Consider the following 20,331-nt stretch of genomic DNA (forward strand, 5'->3'; position numbering starts at 1 on the left):
GCTTTTAATTAAACTGAGCAGCCTTATATGGAGTACTGTATTTAATTTAATTTAGGAGTATGTATATGGGGTCTGTTATAAATAAATTAGGGGAACTGTATATAAATAAATCAGATGTATATGAATTAGCTGGGTGCTGTAGTTTATGGGGCCTGGTATTTATAATAAATTATGGGTGCTGTATATACTATAATTTATTCAGTGACTATATAAAGGATGTTTTTTGTGGGGAATAGTGTGTTTAATCGTGTTTAGGAACACGTTCCATTATACTGTAAGTGATAGAGCTGGAGACATTTGACTGTGAATTCCAATAAACCATGGCCGGGAGAAATCATAATGAAGTCCTCTTCCTGATGGAGCAGATCATCACCTGTAAGGTATTAGATACTTCTAATGTCTGTGTCACTGACTGATACTAGTGTGTGAGGAAGCATCATCACCGGGGGTAGGGAAGCAGCTTTCTCAATTTTCGCCTCAGGCAGCAAAAAGGCTAGAATTGGCCCTGATAACATAGTAAAATTATTTCCACATAGTGATTCATGTCAAATTTGAAAAATAGTGCTTGGTCCTTATGATGGAAATGTACCTGGTTCTTAAGGGGGTTAGACCCCACCTACATATTGATATACATGCACAAAACAGCAGTGGATTATAATATAGACGGTTTGGGTGGTAGGCCAAGCATTCTATGTGGCCGCCCAAAATACCACCAAGTTTTATAGTGAGAAGGACCTTCACTGATGAATTCCTTGTACATCCTTCCCTGCTACACATGTACACAAGAGCAAATTCAGGGACCTTTAGATGGTCCTCTAAAGGTCCTGAAACCACATATTGAAAGCAATCAGAAGGGATGCCTCCTCCATTCCCCAAGAAGCTTTATTCTAGTACCATGACAGGCCCAATCCGCCCCTGCACACATAAGGTATAGACATACTTACATTTATTCACAAATATAATGAAAACAAATATTGCTTTGAAAGCATATAACGCTATGGACAATGCTTGAAACATGTTGATGTGCCACTGTCCCAGAACATTAATTAATTGGGGGAGATTTTTTATATGCTGGTGATGTGAAAATATCTCAAGTGCTTTTGGCCTCCTGATAAATCCTGCTTGAGCTTTAGCTTGTGCTGGCAAGAAATTGTACGCCTGGTCCCGCAGACAATAGCTAATGCACAGGTGCATGGCAGAAACACCCAGTGCATTCCCAATCTGCTGCCTGGCCCGGCCCGGCCCGCTTCAAGCCTCTCCAAGGCCTCTTCGTGTGGAGTTGGTGTAAGGGAGAATACAGGAGAAAACTGGAATACAAGCCTTGATCAATCTTCCCCATTGTGATTATGTGGTAACCGGTTCAGTGCTGCTCCTTTCAGTCCAGTCTAGTTGGTTCAATGCCATATCCCTGAATTCTTCTGATTTGGTTGTTACATGTAGTAATGGATATATGGCACAAGATTTAGCTGCCCCGTTTTTTGATTGATTAAATGGGGAAATGAGGAGATGTTTGAGCTTAAATTCTTCACTTTGATCTCAGCAGAGCTTGGGATGGAGAAGCTGGTCAACTACAAGTAACATAATGGCCAGAAACAGTGTAAATCCTCATGAACACAAACTGGAGTAATGATGTCTCCAAAGCCGATGATAAGGTCCCATTCACACAATAATATTCTGCTTAGTACTTTCTATCAGTATTAGAAAGCCCAAACCAAGATTTGCACTTCTTTCATTACATTTTTTCTGGACTCCATACTGATCAGTATGAATGAGACATGAAACTGTTTCCAAACACAATCATCTTGTGCATGTGGCAGTCCATCAAGCCCTCAGTAAAGACTGGCATATTTGAGGTGCCTACTGCTCACTAATGCTGGACACTTTGTTTTGAAAACAAAGATATTTGTTGATGTACCAAATAATCACTATCCAATGTGGAATATATGTTTTAGTTTAAAAGGTTTTTGTTTTTTTTTGTTGTTGAAGGATGTGTACGGGTGGGGGTCTCTTACTCCAGCCTGGCAATTAGATAGCAGCTGTACTATTATAGACAGTCCCCGACTTAAGAACACCCGACTTACAGTCGACCCCTAGTTACAAACGGACCTCTGGATGTTGTTAATTTACTGTACTTTAGTCCCAGACTACAATGATCCACTGTAAGAGTTATCACAGGTCTCTGTAACTAAGATTTAATGTTAAACCCAAAAGTTTTAAAATCCAATTGTCACAGAGACCAAAAAAAATGTGTCTGGGGTTACAATAATAATATAAACAGTTCCAACTTACATACAAATTCAACTTAAGAACAAACCTACAGAACCTATCTTGTACATAACCCAGGGACTGCCTGTACATTCTGCAGGGAATATGCCAAACCTAGCTTCCGTATATATAGGGGCTAAAAATAAGATATAGGCAGTCCCCGGGTTACGTACAAGATAGGTTCCTTGGGTTTGTACTTAACTTGAATTTGTATGTAAGTCGGTACTGTATATTTTATAATTGTAGCTCCAGACAAAACATTTTTTTTCCCCAGTGACAATTGGAGTTTCTAATTCTTTTGCTGTAATTGGACCAAGGATTATCAGTAAAGCTTCTTTACGGACATCTTACAGCTGATCATTGCTGCCTGGGACTATAGTAAAGCATCCAGAGAGCTTCAACAGAGGTCACAGGGGGCAGAGGGTTCCATCTGTAACTTAAGTCCGTCCTTAAGTAGGGGACCGCCTGTGTACTGAAATTATGTAGCCAAGTTTGCTAACATTTTGTATATGATGTATGTATCTTTGTATGAATGATCTGTGTAACTCGAGGTGTATTAAAAATCTTTTAACAACTTATTCATTTCTTCCTCATCCATCTCGAAAATTTTTTTCACCTCTTCAGTGTTATCATCATATTCTAATTCTGCTACATTGGTTTCTTGGACTACTGTTGTTAATTTCTGAACTGTAGGTCTCTGGGGCAGTTTTAGAAATTGCATTAACTTCCCCGTGTCAGTCGCTTTGCTCTCACTTTTCCCTTTGTCGACTTTGTCTTCTGTTCTGATGTTTAGATTTGTCACTTCATTTTCTGATCTTGAAATGAAATTTTGAGGATAAATGACTTTCCCAGTCTTATTTTTGTTTTCTGATCCTGAAGTCTTATTTAATGTAGTAAGTATTTTATTCCTTGTCACTTGTTCATCAGTAACTTTTATTTGACTACTGCTTGTTTTTTTAGGTAGACCTTTTACATCACTTTTTTGATCATCAATTCCACCCTCTTCATCTTGTAATTTAAAATCATTCTCCTCTGTTGAATTCAGTATTTTCTCTAGTTCCATAATCTCATCTTCATTTTCTTCATCTCTGTTTTGAATGTTTAGCTCTTCAGACAATTCTTGTAATTTCTGCATGGCTTGATCTAGAAGAATGTTGATAAATTATTGTAAATTGTAATATATATATAACTGCTATGCTGTATACCACTGTTGATTTGTCTAAGTAGCTAGGCTTTCTCGGAAATAATGTAAGCATCTGTACACCACATACTATTAACATACAATTTGATCAATTTCCATTTCACAATGACATATCAAAACAGGTTTACTCAATGAAGGAACACAAATAACTGTGATCCCTACGGAATAAGTAAAACGTTTTGAAGCCCTTTGTTTGCCTTATCTATTTTCATTTTATATAACAAGTGAAATGTTGAGTTGTATGTAAGTAAGCATTCCCTGCCACATTATATGGAATGTATTTATTATCCAGTGACACATAATTTAGGTGACACACTGCCATCTTCAGGAAAATTAATAAATGGAAGTAACACCTCCTTTACAGAATATTTTATTAAGAATTTTAATTGTGCTTCAATTTATCTGCTCAGTAAATGCTGCTGATGTAGTTATTTAATTAAGCATGACATGTAGTGTCAAATAGTGTTTCAGTTGTGTAAATATTGCGTCAACATTTTGCTTAACTAAATTGATCATCCACACTATTTTTGCAATTTGGTTAAAAGTTTAGCTACACTTAAAGGTAAACCAGAAAGAAATGACTGCAGTGTGCTTTTTCAAGACTTTTACATCCAAGTAGAACTTGTCAACTTATTGACGGTAGATGATAAATAAAAGTCTTCTACACAAGGATATGACACCTTTAAATGTATTGATGGGGTTTAGGAGTTTGAAGGTAAGTTTCATTGTTATGAATGCTAAGTTATAATTACTCAGAATTTATATGTTTATGAATAGAGATGAGCGAGCACTAAAATGCTCGGGTACTCGTTATTCGAGACGAACTTTTCCCGATGCTCGAGTGCTCGTTTCGAGTAACGAGCCCCATTGAAGTCAATGGGAGGCTCGAGCATTTTTCAAGGGGACCAAGGCTCTGCACAGGGAAGCTTGGCCAAACACCTGGGAACCTCAGAAAAGGATGGAAACACCACGGAAATGGACAGGAAACAGCAGGGGCAGCATGCATGGATGCCTCTGAGGCTGCTTAATCGCACCATTATGCCAAAATTATGGGCAACAGCATGGCCATGACAGAGTGACCGAATGAGGCTAGATAGCATCTAAAACATCCAATAATTGACCCTGACACTATAGGGGACGGCATGCAGAGGCAGCGGCAGCAGCGGCAGGCTAGAGAGTGGCATGGCAACATACCCTAAATGGACTCAGGCTTCAAACCAATGGGTGGCAGAGAGGAACCAAAGGAGGTGAGCAAGAAGCGCTCAAATAATATCGGTACATGATAAAAGTTTGCCAGTATATTTTGTGGATTACACAGCAGGGTGGCGACAAAGTTAACATGGAAGCCATGAAAACAATCCAAAATTCTGCCTGACACAGCTCGTTTGATAAGGGGACCATGTATGGAGGCAGTGAACTAGTAGTAGATTAAAGGTGCTGCAGTTAAAACTATGTTAGTTGGATCTTGGCATGGAGCTGGCGCTCCGCTGCCAGGCGAGCTTTTGCCAATCCAAGCCCCTGTCTCTAGGCTACTCCCCAAACAGCACTTCTAAGAACCTTTTGTATAAGATCAAGTGTAGTAGCGTTCTTATAAGTTTGGGATATGGCGGGTGAGGGGAATGTAAACATCTGCGCAAGAAGCGCTGAAATAATATCCGTAAATGAAAAAAGTTTTCCAGTATATTTTGTGGCTTACACAGCACGGTAGCGACAAAGTTAACAAGTTTGATGCGGAATGCCCTGTAATAGCTCTTGGGCGGTGTGCCTTTTATCGCCTAGGCTCAGCAGTTTCAGCAGGTGATGATGCCACCAGCTGCACTGAAAACCCGCTCGGACAAGACGCTAGCGGCAGGGCAGGCAAGAACCTCCAAGGCGTACAGCGCCAGTTCGTGCCACATGTCCAGCTTTGAAACCCAGTAGTTGTAGGGAGCTGTGTGATCATTTAGGACGATGGTATGGTCAGCTACGTACTCCCTCACCATCTTTCTGTAAAGATCAGCCCTACTCTGCCGAGACTGGGGACAGGTGACAGTGTCTTGCTGGGGTGACATAAAGCTGGCAAAAGCCTTGTAAAGCGTACCCTTGCCAGTGCTGGACAAGCTGCCTGCTCGCCTACTCTCCCTCGCTACTTGTCCCGCAGAACTACGCACTCTGCCGCTAGCGCTGTCAGAAGGGAAATACTGTTTCAGCTTGTGCACCAGGGCCTGCTGGTATTCATGCATTCTCACACTCCTTTCCTCTCCAGGGATGAGAGTGGAAAGATTTTGCTTGTACCGTGGGTCCAGGAGAGTGAACACGCAGTAATCGGTGCTGGAATAAATTCTTTGAACGCGAGGGTCACGGGATAGGCAGCCTAGCATGAAATCTGCCATATGCGCCAGAGTACCAACGCGTAAGAATTCACTCCCCTCACTGGCCTGACTGTCCATTTCCTCCTCCTCCAACTCCTCCAACTCCTCTTCTTCTGCCCATACACGCTCAACAGTGAAGGACTCAACAATGGTCCCCTCTTGTGTCTCGCCAACATTCTCCTCCTCTTCCTCCTCATCCTCCTCCACCTCCTCCGATATGCGCTGAGAAACAGACCTAAGGGTGCTTTGGCTATCAACAAGGGAATCTTCTTCCCCCGTCTCTTGTGAGGAGCGCAAAGCTTCCGACTTCATGCTGACCAGAGAGTTTTTCAACAGGCCAAGCAGCGGGATGGTGAGGCTGATGATGGCGGCATCGCCACTGACCATCTGTGTTGACTCCTCAAAGTTACTCAGCACCTGACAGATATCAGACATCCACGTCCACTCCTCATTGTAGACTTGAGGAAGCTGACTGACCTGACTACCAGTTCTGGTGGAAGTTGACATCTGGCAGTCTACAATCGCTCGGCGCTGCTGGTAAACTCTGGATAACATGGTCAGTGTTGAATTCCACCTCGTGGGCACGTCGCACAACAGTCGGTGAGCGGGCAGTTGGAGGCGGCGCTGCGCTGCCCTGAGAGTGGCAGCATCTGTGCTGGACTTCCTGAAATGCGCACAGATGCGGCGCACCTTCGTGAGCAAATCAGACAGATTGGGGTATGTCTTGAGGAAACGCTGAACTATCAGATTTAACACATGGGCCAGGCATGGCACATGTGTCAGTCTGCCGAGTTGCAGAGCCGCCACCAGGTTACGGCCGTTGTCACACACAACCATGCCTGGCTTCATGTTCAGCGGTGCCAGCCACAGATCAGTCTGCGCCGTGATGCCCTGTAATAGTTCTTGGGCGGTGTGCCTTTTATCGCCTAGGCTCAGCAGTTTCAGCACCGCCTGCTGTCGCTTAGCGACGGCACTGCTGCTGTGCCTAGAGCTACCGACTGATGGCGCCATGCCCACGGATGGTCGTTCGGAGGAGGAGGTGGAGGAGGGGTGGGAGGAGGAGGAGGCATAGTAGGCCTGAAACACCTGGACCGAGGTAGGCCCCGCAATCCTCGGCGTCGGCAGTATATGACCAGCCGCAGGGTCAGACTCGGTCCCAGCCTCCACCAAGTTAACCCAATGTGCCGTCAGCGATATATAGTGGCCCTGCCCGGCAGCACTCGTCCACGTGTCCGTGGTCAGGTGGACCTTGTCAGAAACGGCGTTGGTCAGGGCACGGATTATGTTGTCTGACACGTGCTGGTGCAGGGCTGGGACGGCACATCGGGAAAAGTAGTGGCGGCTGGGGACCGATCGGGTTTTGCAGCCAGATCTTGTGCAGTGAGCTCTGCAGATTTTTGTGGCCGATAACTTTAAAAAAAGCATTAGCAAAGCGAGTGTGTGAGCTTGGCGGCGAGTGTGCACTGATCCCAAGTGTGTGCAGTGTCATAAGTGTGACTTAGGTTTAAGGGAAGGAGTACTTTTTGGATCCAGCAACAAATAGATAAGTGCATCTACATTTTTATTTCCTGATATTCATTGTGTGATTTTTATTGCAACCAAGTAGATCTGAAGGTATTTTACTTGCATAATCTTTATATTGTGTGGGGGGTATAGGGAGGCATTCACCTTGCTTATCTAGACAGTATAGTCACAGGTGCTGCCTAATTAATAGTGGGGTGTGGCTATCTAATTAGCAGCCTTTATATACTTCTGTGGTCAGTTTGTTTGGTGGTTTGCAGCCAGATCTTGTGCAGTGAGCTCTGCAGATTTTTGTGGCCGATAACTTTAAAAAAAGCATTAGCAAAGCGAGTGTGTGAGCTTGGCGGCGAGTGTGCACTGATCCCAAGTGTGTGCAGTGTCATAAGTGTGACTTAGGTTTAAGGGAAGGAGTACTTTTTGGATCCAGCAACAAATAGATAAGTGCATCTACATTTTTATTTCCTGATATTCATTGTGTGATTTTTATTGCAACCAAGTAGATCTGAAGGTATTTTACTTGCATAATCTTTATATTGTGTGGGGGGTATAGGGAGGCATTCACCTTGCTTATCTAGACAGTATAGTCACAGGTGCTGCCTAATTAATAGTGGGGTGTGGCTATCTAATTAGCAGCCTTTATATACTTCTGTGGTCAGTTTGTTTGGTGGTTTGCAGCCAGATCTTGTGCAGTGAGCTCTGCAGATTTTTGTGGCCGATAACTTTAAAAAAAGCATTAGCAAAGCGAGTGTGTGAGCTTGGCGGCGAGTGTGCACTGATCCCAAGTGTGTGCAGTGTCATAAGTGTGACTTACGTTTAAGGGACTTAAGTTTGAGGGGGTTTAGCAGGTAACTGCTGTGTTTTGTGTTTGACTGTAAATTCTTCTTTCTGTGCATATTTCTATTGTAATCCCCATTAGAATAATGGACTCCATAAGTGGCATTGCTACACGGTGTACATCCTGTGCCATGTATGCTTTCCTTGAACAGCCGTTCGAGGGGGAATACTGCTGTGTGGGGTGTGTGAAAATTGCTCATCTGGAAGCCCAGATTCTGGATCTAAATGAGCAAGTTTCAAGGCTGCGGGCAATTGATAATATGGAACGAAGTTTGCTGCTCCTGGAGCACAAACTCTCTGGGGAAGATGGTTGTGGGGAGGGAAGTATGGAGGTGCAGAGTGAGGGGGCAGCTAGTTGGGTAACATGTAGAAGGCGGGGTAGAGGGAAGAGTTGTAGAGAGTCTAGTCCTGATCTGGTGCACCCCAATAAGTTTGCCAGGCTGGCGGATGAGGGGGATATCAGCTCTGGGGTAGCAATGCTGCAGAAAGACGTGGCCGCTAGCAACCAGGGGAATGTCTGCTCCAGTAAGAAGGGTAATGGGAGCACAGGCAAGGTCACACAGGTGCTGGTAGTGGGAGATTCCATTATTAGGGGAACACACAGGGCAATCTGTCACAAAGACCGTGCATACCGAACAGTGTGTTGTTTGCCGGGTGCTCGGGTTCGGCATGTTGCGGATCGGGTTGACGGATTACTGGGAGGGGCTGGTGAGGAACCAGCGGTCATGGTCCACATTGGCACTAATGACAAAGTAACAGGTAGGTGGAAGGTCCTTAAAAATGATTTCAGAGATTTAGGCCATAAGCTCAGGGCAAGGACCTCAAAGGTAATTTTCTCAGAAATACTGCCTGTACCACGTGCCACACCAGAAAGGCAGCGGGAGATCAAGGAGGTAAATAAGTGGCTCAAAAGTTGGTGTAGGAAGGAGGGGTTTGGGTTCATGGAGAACTGGGCTGACTTTTCTGTCGGCTACAGGCTCTACAGTAGGGATGGGCTGCACCTCAATGGGGAGGGGGCCGCTGTTTTAGGGGAAAAAATGGCTAGAAGGTTGGAGGAGTGTTTAAACTAGAGACCTGGGGGGAGGGCAACTACACTTGTGCAGGGCAAATAGACAGTGTACATAGAGAGCTGGGAAGAGTCATAGTCCAAGGGGGAGGAAGGGGGGCTGGAATGAGATTGGGGAATAAGGACAAAAGGAATACGGACAGGGAAAACCATATAAAGTGTATGTACACAAATGCCAGAAGCCTCACAAACAAAATGGAGGAACTGGAACTCTTGATGTTGGAACGGAAATATGATATAGTGAGTATCAGCGAGACATGGCTGGACAGTAGCTATGACTGGGCTGTTGCTATAGATGGTTATAGTCTTTTTAGAAAGGATCGTATAAATAAAAAAGGGGGAGGGGTTTGTTTATATGTGAATTCTTGCCTCAAGCCCGTCCTGCGAGATGACATCAGTAACGCAAATGTGGAGTCCCTATGGGTGGAGATAAGAGGGAAAAAGAATAATAAAATATTACTAGGGGTTTGTTATAAGGCTCCAAATATAATGGAGGCAGCAGAGGAAATGCTGATAAGTGAAATGGATGCGGCTTCAAAGCATGGTGAAGTACTTATCATGGGGGACTTCAATTACCCAGATATTGACTGGGGGGCAGAAACCTGCAGGTCCTTCAAAGGTAGCAGGTTCTTGTCAACAACAAAAGACAATTATCTGTCGCAACTAGTCCTGGAGCCAACAAGAGGGGGGGCACTGCTGGACCTTATCCTTTCCAACAGACCTGATAGGGTATCAAAACTACAGGTTGGGGGGAACCTGGGGAATAGTGATCATAATATCATTGATTTTGTATTACGCTTTACTAAGCACGTTAGTGAAGGGGCAACCAACACTCTAAACTTCAGGAGGGCAAATTTTCATCAACTAAGGGAAGACCTTAAAGGCATAGACTGGGATAATGCTCTCAAAGACAAAAGCCCCCCCAAAAAATGGGACTTTTTCTCATATATTCTGAAAAAGTCCTGTGAGAAACACATACCTTATGGGAAAAAGCATAAAAGGAACAAGAAAAAGCCTATGTGGCTAACTAGTCTTGTAAGGAAAGCAATAAGCGAGAAAGATAAAGCGTTTAAGGTGCTAAAACGTGAAGGTAGCGATGAGGCATTACAGGATTATAGAGAGAAAAATAAATCCTGTAAAAAGCAGATAAAGGACGCAAAAATAGAGACTGAGAGAAATATTGCCATGGAGAGCAAAAATAATCCCAAATTATTTTTCAAGTATATAAATGATAAGAAACTAAAAACAGAGAGTGTGGGTCCCCTTAGAAATAACATGGGGGTCATGGTGGAAGGAGATGTGGAAAGGGCCAATCTACTGAATGTCGCCTTCTCAACTGTCTTTACCCAGGAAAATCCCCTGGTGGAAGGCACAATGAGGCGCCGCCTCGCAACCACTAAGATAGATAAATCACCTGGGCCAGATGGCATACACCCCCGGGTTCTGCATGAATTATGTACGGTGATAGACAGACCGTTATTTTTAATATTTGAAGATTCACTGAGGACTGGTTATGGCGCATAGCAAATGTGGTACCAATATACAAAAAAGGATCAAATAGCGATCCTGGAAACTACAGACCCGTAAGTCTAACTGCTGTGGTGGGGAAAATATTTGAGGGGTTTATTAGAGATGCTATCCTGGAGTATCTCACTGTGCACAACCTTATAACCCAGCGTCAGCATGGGTTTATGAGAGATCGGTCCTGTCAGACTAATCTGATTGGTTTCTACGAGGAGGTAAGTTCAAGACTGGATCTGGGGGACGCTGTGGATGTTGTATATCTGGACTTTTCAAAGGCATTTGACACCGTGCCACATAAAAGGTTGGTATATAAAATGAGACTGCTGGGAATAGGAGAAAATCTGTGTATCTGGGTAAGTAATTGGCTTAGTGATAGAAAACAGAGGGTGGTCATTAATGGCACATTCTCAGATTGGGTTGATGTTACCAGTGGAGTGCCACAGGGGTCAGTATTGGGGCCACTTCTTTTTAATATTTTTATTAATGACCTTGTAGTGGGTTTACACAGTCAAGTTTCAATATTTGCAGATGATACTAAGCTGTGTAAAGTAATAAATACTGAGGTCGATAGTCTAGCATTACAGAGGGATTTGTGGAAGCTTGAGGGATGGGCAGAGAAATGGTTGATGAGGTTTAATGTAGATAAATGTAAAGTTATGCACTTGGGCCATGGAAACAAAAAGTATAATTATGTTCTAAACGGTCAATTACTTGGTAAAACTGAAGCTGAAAAGGACTTGGGCGTATTGGTGGATGATAAACTTAATTTTAGTGACCAGAGCCAGGCGGCTGCTGCTAAAGCAAATAAAATAATGGGATGTATCAAGAGAGGAATAGATTCTCATGATAAAGACATAGTTCTGCCCTTATACAAATCCCTGGTCAGACCACACATGGAATATTGTGTACAGTTTTGGGCACCAGTGTATAAAAAGGATATAGTAGAGCTGGAACGGGTGCAGAGGAGAGCAACCAGGATTATTAGGGGAATGGAGGGATTAGAATACAATGACAGATTACAAAATTTGGGATTATTCAGTTTAGAAAAAAGACGACTGAGAGGAGACCTCATTACAATGTACAAATACCTGAACGGACAGTACAAGAATCTCTCCAAAGATCTTTTTATACCTCGGCCTGTGACCAGGACAAGGGGGCATCTTCTACGCCTAGAGGAGAGGCGATTCTACCATCACTATAGACAAAGGTTCTTTAGTGTAAGAGCAGTGAGACTATGGAACTCTCTGCCGCAGGAGGTTGTTATGGCGGACTCTATGTACATGTTCAAGAGAGGCCTGGATGACTTTCTGGAGAGAAAAAATATCACGGGTTATGGGGATAAAACATTTATTTAATTCTTGAAGGTTGGACTTGATGGACTTGAGTCTCCTTCCGGCCTTATATACTATGATACTATGAATACCGAGGGGCGGCCGCCGCCATGAGGCTGCGAAAGGCCTCGGTCTCTACTAGCCTATAGGGCAGCATCTCCAGGCTTAGCAATCTGGAGATGTGCACATTAAGGGCTTGGGCGTGCGGGTGGGTTGCACTATATTTGCGTTTCCGCTCCAGCGTCTGGGGTATGGAGAGCTGAACGCTGGTGGATGCTGTGGAGGATCGTGGAGGCGACGATCGGGTTTTTGTGGCAGGGTCCTGGGCAGGGGGCTGACTATCAGCTGACACAGGGGAAGGAGCAGTGGTGTGCACGGCCGGAGGTGAACGCGCTTGTTGCCACTGAGTGGGGTGTTTAGCATTCATATGCCTGTGCATACTGGTGGTAGTTAAGCTAGTAGTGGTGGAACCCCTGCTGATCCTGGTTTGGCAAATGTGGCACACCACAGTCCGTCGGTCATCCGGTGTTTCCTTAAAGAACCTCCAGACTTCTGAAAATCTAGCCCTCGCCGCAGGAGCCCTCGCCACGGGAGCTTCACTAGTTGACACATTTGGCGCTGATGCACCAGCTCTGGCTCTGCCTCTCCGTCTGGCCCCACCACTGCCTCTTCCAACCTGTTCTGGTCGAGGACTCTCCTCCATCTCAGAAGCACTGTGTTCACCCGGCCTCTCAACCCAGCTTGGGTCTGTCACCTCATCATCCTCCGATCCCTCAGTCTGCTCCCCCCTCGGACTTCCTGCCCTGACAACAACTTCCCCACTGTCTGACAACCGTGTCTCCTCATCGTCGGACACCTCTTTACACACTTCTTCCACTACGTCAACAAGGTCATCATCACCCACAGACTGCGACTGGTGGAAAACCTGGGCATCGGAAAATTGCTCATCAGCAACCGGACAAGTGGTTTGTGACTGTGGGAAGGGTCCAGAAAACAGTTCCTCAGAGTATGCCGGTTCAAATGGCAAATTTTGCTGGGAGGGGGCAGACTGGGGGGGAGGAGGCTGAGGTGCAGGAGCTGGAGGAGTGCCGATTTCGGTGACATGGGTGGACTGCGTGGAAGACTGACTGGTGGACAAATTGCTCGAAGCATTGTCGGCAATCCACGACATCACCTGTTCGCACTGTTCTGGCCTCAACAGTGCTCTACCACGAGTCCCAGTAACTTCAGACATGAACCTAGGGAGTGTAGCTCTGCGGCGTTCCCCTGCTCCCTCATCAGCAGGTGGTGTCTCACCCCGCCCAGGACCACGGCCTCTGACCCCTGCAGTAGTTGGACGCCCACGTCCCCGCCCTCGTCCTCTACCCCTAGCCCTCGGGTTAAACATTTTGAAAATGAGAGTTATAACTTTAATTTTTTTTTTTACCTTTTTTTTGTGTTTTTTTTTTTTTTGTGTGTTTTTTAGTTTTTAAAACCAAACGATGCTATCCTATTGCTATGGCTATTTTCTAGCCAAGTATGAAAGCACACTGCTATGCCAGATGAGATGACGCTGAGTTATTAAAAAAAATAAATGTAAAATAAAAAAGGAAATGGCAGACTGTGCCTAATTGAAATCCAACCCCGGGCCCTAATAAATTTTCCCACTTCGGTCTTTGCGATGGATATGTGCGTCACTAAGCGCAAAACACAGTGGTCGCAAGTCTCACTCCAAATTGCTCACAATTTGCTAGTAGATGCACTGCAACAACTACAGCCACCAGCAGATCAACCAGAAATCAAATATATATAACGCTACTGTAGGCGTAAGTAAGCCGTTTGGATTCTCCTATGGCTATTTTCTAGCCAAGTATTAAAGCACACTACTATGCCAGATGAGATGACGCTGAGTTATGAAAAAAATAAACGTAAAATAAAAAAGGAAATGGCAGACTGTGCCTAATTGAAATCCAACCCCAGGCCCTAATAAATTTTCCCACTTCGGTCTTTGCGATGGATATGTGCGTCACTAAGCGCAAAACACAGTGGTCGCAAGTCTCACTCCAAATTGCTCACAATTTGCTAGTAGATGCACTGCAACAACTACAGCCACCAGCAGATCAACCAGAAATCAAATATATATAACGCTACTGTAGGCGTAAGTAAGCCGTTTGGATTCTCCTATGGCTATTTTCTAGCCAAGTATTAAAGCACACTACTATGCCAGATGAGATGACGCTGAGTTATGAAAAAAATAAACGTAAAATAAAAAAGGAAATGGCAGACTGTGCCTAATTGAAATCCAACCCCGGGCCCTAATAAATTTTCCCACTTCGGTCTTTGCGATGGATATGTGCGTCACTAAGCGCAAAACACAGTGGTCGCAAGTCTCACTCCAAAATGCTCACAATTTGCTAGTAGATGCACTGCAACAACTACAGCCACCAGCAGATCAACCAGAAATCAAATATATATAACGCTACTGTAGGCGTAAGTAAGCCGTTTGGATTCTCCTATGGCTATTTTCTAGCCAAGTATTAAAGCACACTACTATGCCAGATGAGATGACGCTGAGTTATGAAAAAAATAAACGTAAAATAAAAAAGGAAATGGCAGACTGTGCCTAATTGAAATACAACCCCGGGCCCTAATAAATTTTCCCACTTCGGTCTTTGCGATGGATATGTGCGTCACTAAGCGCAAAACACAGTGGTCGCAAGTCTCACTCCAAATTGCTCACAATTTGCTAGTAGATGCACTGCAACAACTACAGCCACCAGCAGATCAACCAGAAATCAAATATATATAACGCTACTGTAGGCGTAAGTAAGCCGTTTGGATTCTCCTATGGCTATTTTCTAGCCAAGTATTAAAGCACACTACTATGCCAGATGAGATGACGCTGAGTTATGAAAAAAATAAACGTAAAATAAAAAAGGAAATGGCAGACTGTGCCTAATTGAAATACAACCCCGGGCCCTAATAAATTTTCCCACTTCGGTCTTTGCGATGGATATGTGCGTCACTAAGCGCAAAACACAGTGGTCGCAAGTCTCACTCCAAATTGCTCACAATTTGCTAGTAGATGCACTGCAACAACTACAGCCACCAGCAGATCAACCAGAAATCAAATATATATAACGCTACTGTAGGCGTAAGTAAGCCGTTTGGATTCTCCTATGGCTATTTTCTAGCCAAGTATTAAAGCACACTACTATGCCAGATGAGATGACGCTGAGTTATGAAAAAAATAAACGTAAAATAAAAAGAAACTGGCAGACTGTGCCTAATTGAAATCAAACCCCTAATAAATTTTCCCACTTTGGTGTTTGAGGTGGATATGTGTGTCACTAAGAGCTAAACACAACGGTAGCAAGTCCCCCTGCTAATTCCTCACAATATGGTACTACTACCACACTACTAGTGCCAGCAAGCCCAGCCACAAGCAAATAAAAAAAAAAAGGATAACGTTATTGTAGCCCTAAGAAGGGCTGTTGTAGAATCACTCCTGCCTAACAGTAAGCTAATAGAACACCCTAACGCTTTCCCTGACCAGCAGCAGCTCTCTCCCTAGCGGCATCCAGACAGAGAATGATCCGAGCAGCGCGGGCAGCGGCTAGTCTATCCCAGGGTCACCTGATCTGGCCAGCCAACCACTGCTATCGACGTGTAAGGGTACCACGTCATGCTGGGTGGAGTGCAGAGTCTCCTGGCTTGTGATTGGCTCTGTTTCTGGCCGCCAAAAAGCAAAACGGCGGGAGCTGCCATTTTCTCGAGCGGGCGAAATACTCGTCCGAGCAACGAGCAGTTACGAGTACGCTAATGCTCGATCGAGCATCAAGCTCGGACGAGTATGTTCGCTCATCTCTATTTATGAACAATTGAAAGATTAAATCATTTCCATTTGTGTATGTATCCTGGTAAGTAAGGTGACTAAGTTACAACAAATGACAAACACCTGCGGAAGTTGAATGCAGAGGTGATGCCACAGTGTACAACTGTAGTAAGGTCTTCCTGAGCGTTATAACTCTACATTTTTATACATTATGGCAGGTTTTATACATATATTTTTTTTTTACATTCTGAATGTATTATTGCCTTTTGCTTTTTAACTACGTAAATGTAACATTGTGATTGTTACTAGAAATGTTTTAAGAATTTCCCAGGGTTAGTTATGTCGTTGGCGAGTGTCCATAGTTGCTCTTCTGTAGAACAGCTTTTTGTGTTATGAAATACATTTTTTTTAGAAAGTTTTACCTTCGTTAAGAGTGGTGTCCTTTGTTGGGGAACTTGTACTTGAGAATTTTGTCCTGTGTTTTTCGGTACTTTCCGTAGATTCTTGTGATGGTGACGCTGGTAAAGTGCTTACTGTTGGTTTTGCTGAAGTATTTGAGTGTTTTATTGTTCTGTAATCTGCACTTTCCTTTGGATTTGTTTCTATAGTTATTTTTCTTTTATTACACAGCTCACTTAGCATATGAATGACATTCATACACTGAGTCCTGCAAGGAAACACAACATATTTTAACAGATTTTTTGTCTATGTCACCAAATTTGGAATTTTATTCCAACTTCCCAGTACAATGCACAGAATATTAAACGACACCAATAAAAATTGTATTTTGTCCCACAAATAACAAGCCCTCAAACGGGCCCTATGTAAATGGAAAAATAGTTATGTCTTTTTATAGGCAGGAAGTAAACAACATAAACACAAAAAAGCATCTATTTTTCAGTGTTTTGTCAGTAAAAAAGAGCTTTAACAGGTTTCAACCCTTTTATGTAAAGGCGAGGTAGTTTTTTTTCTTATTGCCAGAATCTAAAAGCCATAAGTTTTTCTATTTTTTCATCTATAGAGCTGCAGTATGTGAGAGCATGTAGTAAGACTTACTTTTAAAATACAAATACCTTTAATAATACAATCAGGAAGACCCTCCTATTATGTCTCCATTGTATACCCTGACTTCTTCCAATGATACAGTCTATCTCTACATAAACCATGCATTTCTCTGACGTCTCTGTGTAAATTGGTAGACAAATGCATGGTTTGATTTGTTACTATACCTGCTGCTTTACTCTTTGTGGAAATGTTACTATTGTTGTGTGGTGTTTTCAATAAACTGAGCTAAAGGGGTCTTCCACTTTCAGCAAATAATTGATATGGTTTTTGTAAGGAAATGTTTAGCAATTTTCCTATATATGTTCTGTATCAAATCCGTGTGCCCTGAGGCTGCTGGCTCCTCTTCAAGCTGGGTTCTGCCTCCTGGCAGGACCCGGCTGTAACTAGCTGAGCATGCGTCTGCATGTTCTGTTACTTACATTGTACACTGCAATACAAGTGTATTGCAGTGTATGGGCTTGAACAAGAGATCAGATGAACAAGCCCAAGTGTGGAAAAATAAAAAAAAAACTCATTTTATAATAATAATTAAATAAATAAAATAGTCTCCTAATCACCCAGTTACATATAAAATCCAAATAAAATACAAAAAATACACACATATATTTGGTATCACCGCATCTGTATGAATCTGTACAATAAATACAAATCAATATTGAACCCGCTCGGTGAACAATGTAAAAAAAACATGAAAAATTTCCCTTAATATACAATTTTTCATCAAATACCCTCACAAAAAATGTTCTAAAAAGTTATCAAAAAAGTTACATGCCCTAATATGTTGACTGAAAATAACAACTATTTTTGCAAACAGAAAAATACTATTTTTGCAAAAAATAAGCCCTCAACCAGATCTGTCAACAGAAAAATACAGAAGTTATACCCCTGAAAAGTTGTTGATGGAGAAAATCGCTTTTTTTTTTAATATTGGTTTTTCTCAGTAAAATTGAGCAAAGATCTGAAAAACAATACAAACGAGGTATCACCATAATCATAGTGAACCAGAAATAAAGTGTTATTTTAGGAAAAAAAGAGCTAAAAATTTGTGTCCTTCTTGAAATAGAATCTCATGAATAAGCTAAAGACCTCCAAAATGAATGATGTATATATTGTATCTCACCCTGCAAATAATATTACCAAAAATATAAAAATTTTATAGCTTGTACAATGTGACAATGTGACAGGAGAAATTGGGCATTAAAATTTGCATAGCATTTCATTATTCAATTCATTATGAAAGTGTCATTTTTGGCCTAAATTAATGTATTTCCCCCCCAAAATCTAAAGTTTCTAAATCGCACTTTGAAACACTTATAGGGTTAATAGGTAAAGGTAATAGAAGTTGTTTTACATACGTTGAGGGGTGTAGTTTCTATAGTGGGGTAATTTATGGGGTTTTACTATTATTTAGGCCTTTCAAGGTCACTTGAAAGCTGAGTTATCCCTCAAAATGTAAGTTTTGGCGATTTTTATGAAAATTAGAAAAAGTTCTTAGCCTCATAACATCCTAGAAAAATGAGAGGATGCATAAAATATAATTCCAACATAAAGCAGACATTCCGGAAATATTAGTTATCAAGTTTTTTGGGTATTTTAACTATCTGTCTGGAAAGCAGAACATTTCAAACTTTGCAAATGAAGAATTTTCTGAATTTTCAGTTTTTTTCAGAACGAAACGCAAAACTTATCACTTACATTTTACAACTAACATGAAGTACAATGATGTGTCTCGAGAAAATAATCTCAAAATCACCCGGATATGTTAAAGCGTTCCAAAGATATAACCAATTATCGTGACACATTTCAGATTCTAAAAATTGAATCTGGTCAGTAAGCTAAAAACAAGAGTCCGTTATAAGGGGTTAAGGTTCTTTTGATCTCCGCTTGCTGTTCTTCTATAGAAAGCTTCTATGTTACTTCCAGTGGAAAGAAATCTGTCCATGGTCATGTGATGGATGTGCAGGAGCTGTTATTATCACAGAGAGTGATCAGAGCCTTGTGTCCATCGGATTTCTTTTCACTGGAAGTAAACATAGAGACTTTCTATAGGACAGCAAGCAGAGATCTAAAAATCCCAGGAATTTATAAAGAAAGTTTATTGGAAAATTGTATAACTTATACAAACAGTAAAACTTTTTTGCTGAAAGTGGACAAGCCCCTTTAAATTGCCATAAGGATTGCATCATCTATCAACTTACGACTGAGTTGAAAATTTTTCCAGAAGTCTTGACTGATTTCTTTCGAATAGCTCCATTACAGACTGAAGATGTTCAAAACTCTGCTTCAAACTTTCATACTGAGCTAGAAAAAATAAAGATAAACATTAAGAATGAATTTTTCTAATTCATCAGTCTACTGCAAATTTCATTACAACTGCTTTTTGCTTTCTGGTCTCTATGTACACACAGTAAATGATCACTCACCGGTGAACTGCTGTAGCCAGTGATCTCTAGAGTTGCCCCCAGTGTCATCCCAACTTGCAGCAAGTTATCCCCATTAAGTGGATAACTTGATTTTTGCCACAATACCATTTTAAAGGGATCCTGTCACCAAATTTTACCCCATTTAAATGCAGGGGAAGTAATGTTCTTTCACAAGTTCACATTTTTATCTAAAATCTCACCTGTTTACCTACAAAAGAAATCTCCACAAAGCCATACAAAAATGAGCAGGGAAAGGTCATATTTTTTATGAGTCTAGTTCAGATTTTGGTCAGGAGTGTAACTAGGAGAGGCAGGGTCCCATAGCAGACTTCTGCATGGGGCCACCTTCCCCTTAAAAAATATATACATATTTGTACACTCACACATTTTTATACTCTGCACACATTTATGTAAACTATATACATTTATATACTTATACATATGGTATATACACAAACGCACATGTAGGATATGCACAATCATACAAACATATAGTATAGATACATAATATTGTTGCACATTTAATATATACACACGCATACAGTATATGTAATATTCACAATATATACATACAGTTCCATATACATACAAATAGCATATACATACACATACAGTATATACATCTTAGACAACATACACCATATTAACATACATATACCATATACACACACCATACACCGTATAAACACACATATACAGAATATACCCATCACATCACATTTACACAATAACATCACATATACTCATCATTTATGTATATACTCACAGTCAGACAATCTTCTTCTCCCACTTGGGAGAAGTCCTGCCGTTTTGCCATCCCCTCCCCTCATATTTTTTATCTGTGTTGCTGACTTAGCTGTGTACTGTGGAAGATGTGGCCTGCTATATACATGTTATGCTGTATAATGTGCAACATAATATTTATATAAACGGGCA

General features: G+C 42.1%; 1 protein-coding gene across 3 annotated transcripts in view; it reads right to left on the reverse strand.

Annotated features, from left to right (window-relative positions):
* The window catches only part of LOC140127375 (uncharacterized), a 40,943-nt gene continuing 20,612 nt past the window's right edge, over window positions 1-20,331 (reverse strand). For 2 of the 3 annotated variants that reach the window (XM_072147991.1, XM_072147992.1), the window contains exons 5-7: window positions 19,171-19,273; window positions 16,330-16,574; window positions 1-3,408 (exon numbers count right to left, since the gene is read on the reverse strand). In XM_072147991.1, the coding sequence (XP_072004092.1) occupies window positions 2,822-3,408; window positions 16,330-16,574; window positions 19,171-19,273 (935 nt within the window). In that variant the 3' untranslated portion in view covers window positions 1-2,821. The remainder of the gene's footprint in view (window positions 3,409-16,329; window positions 16,575-19,170; window positions 19,274-20,331) is intronic. The other variant, XM_072147990.1, reaches the window with a different exon arrangement.

This window comes from Engystomops pustulosus, chromosome 4, assembly GCF_040894005.1.
Source record: "Engystomops pustulosus chromosome 4, aEngPut4.maternal, whole genome shotgun sequence".
NCBI classification, from domain to species: Eukaryota; Metazoa; Chordata; class Amphibia; order Anura; family Leptodactylidae; genus Engystomops; species Engystomops pustulosus.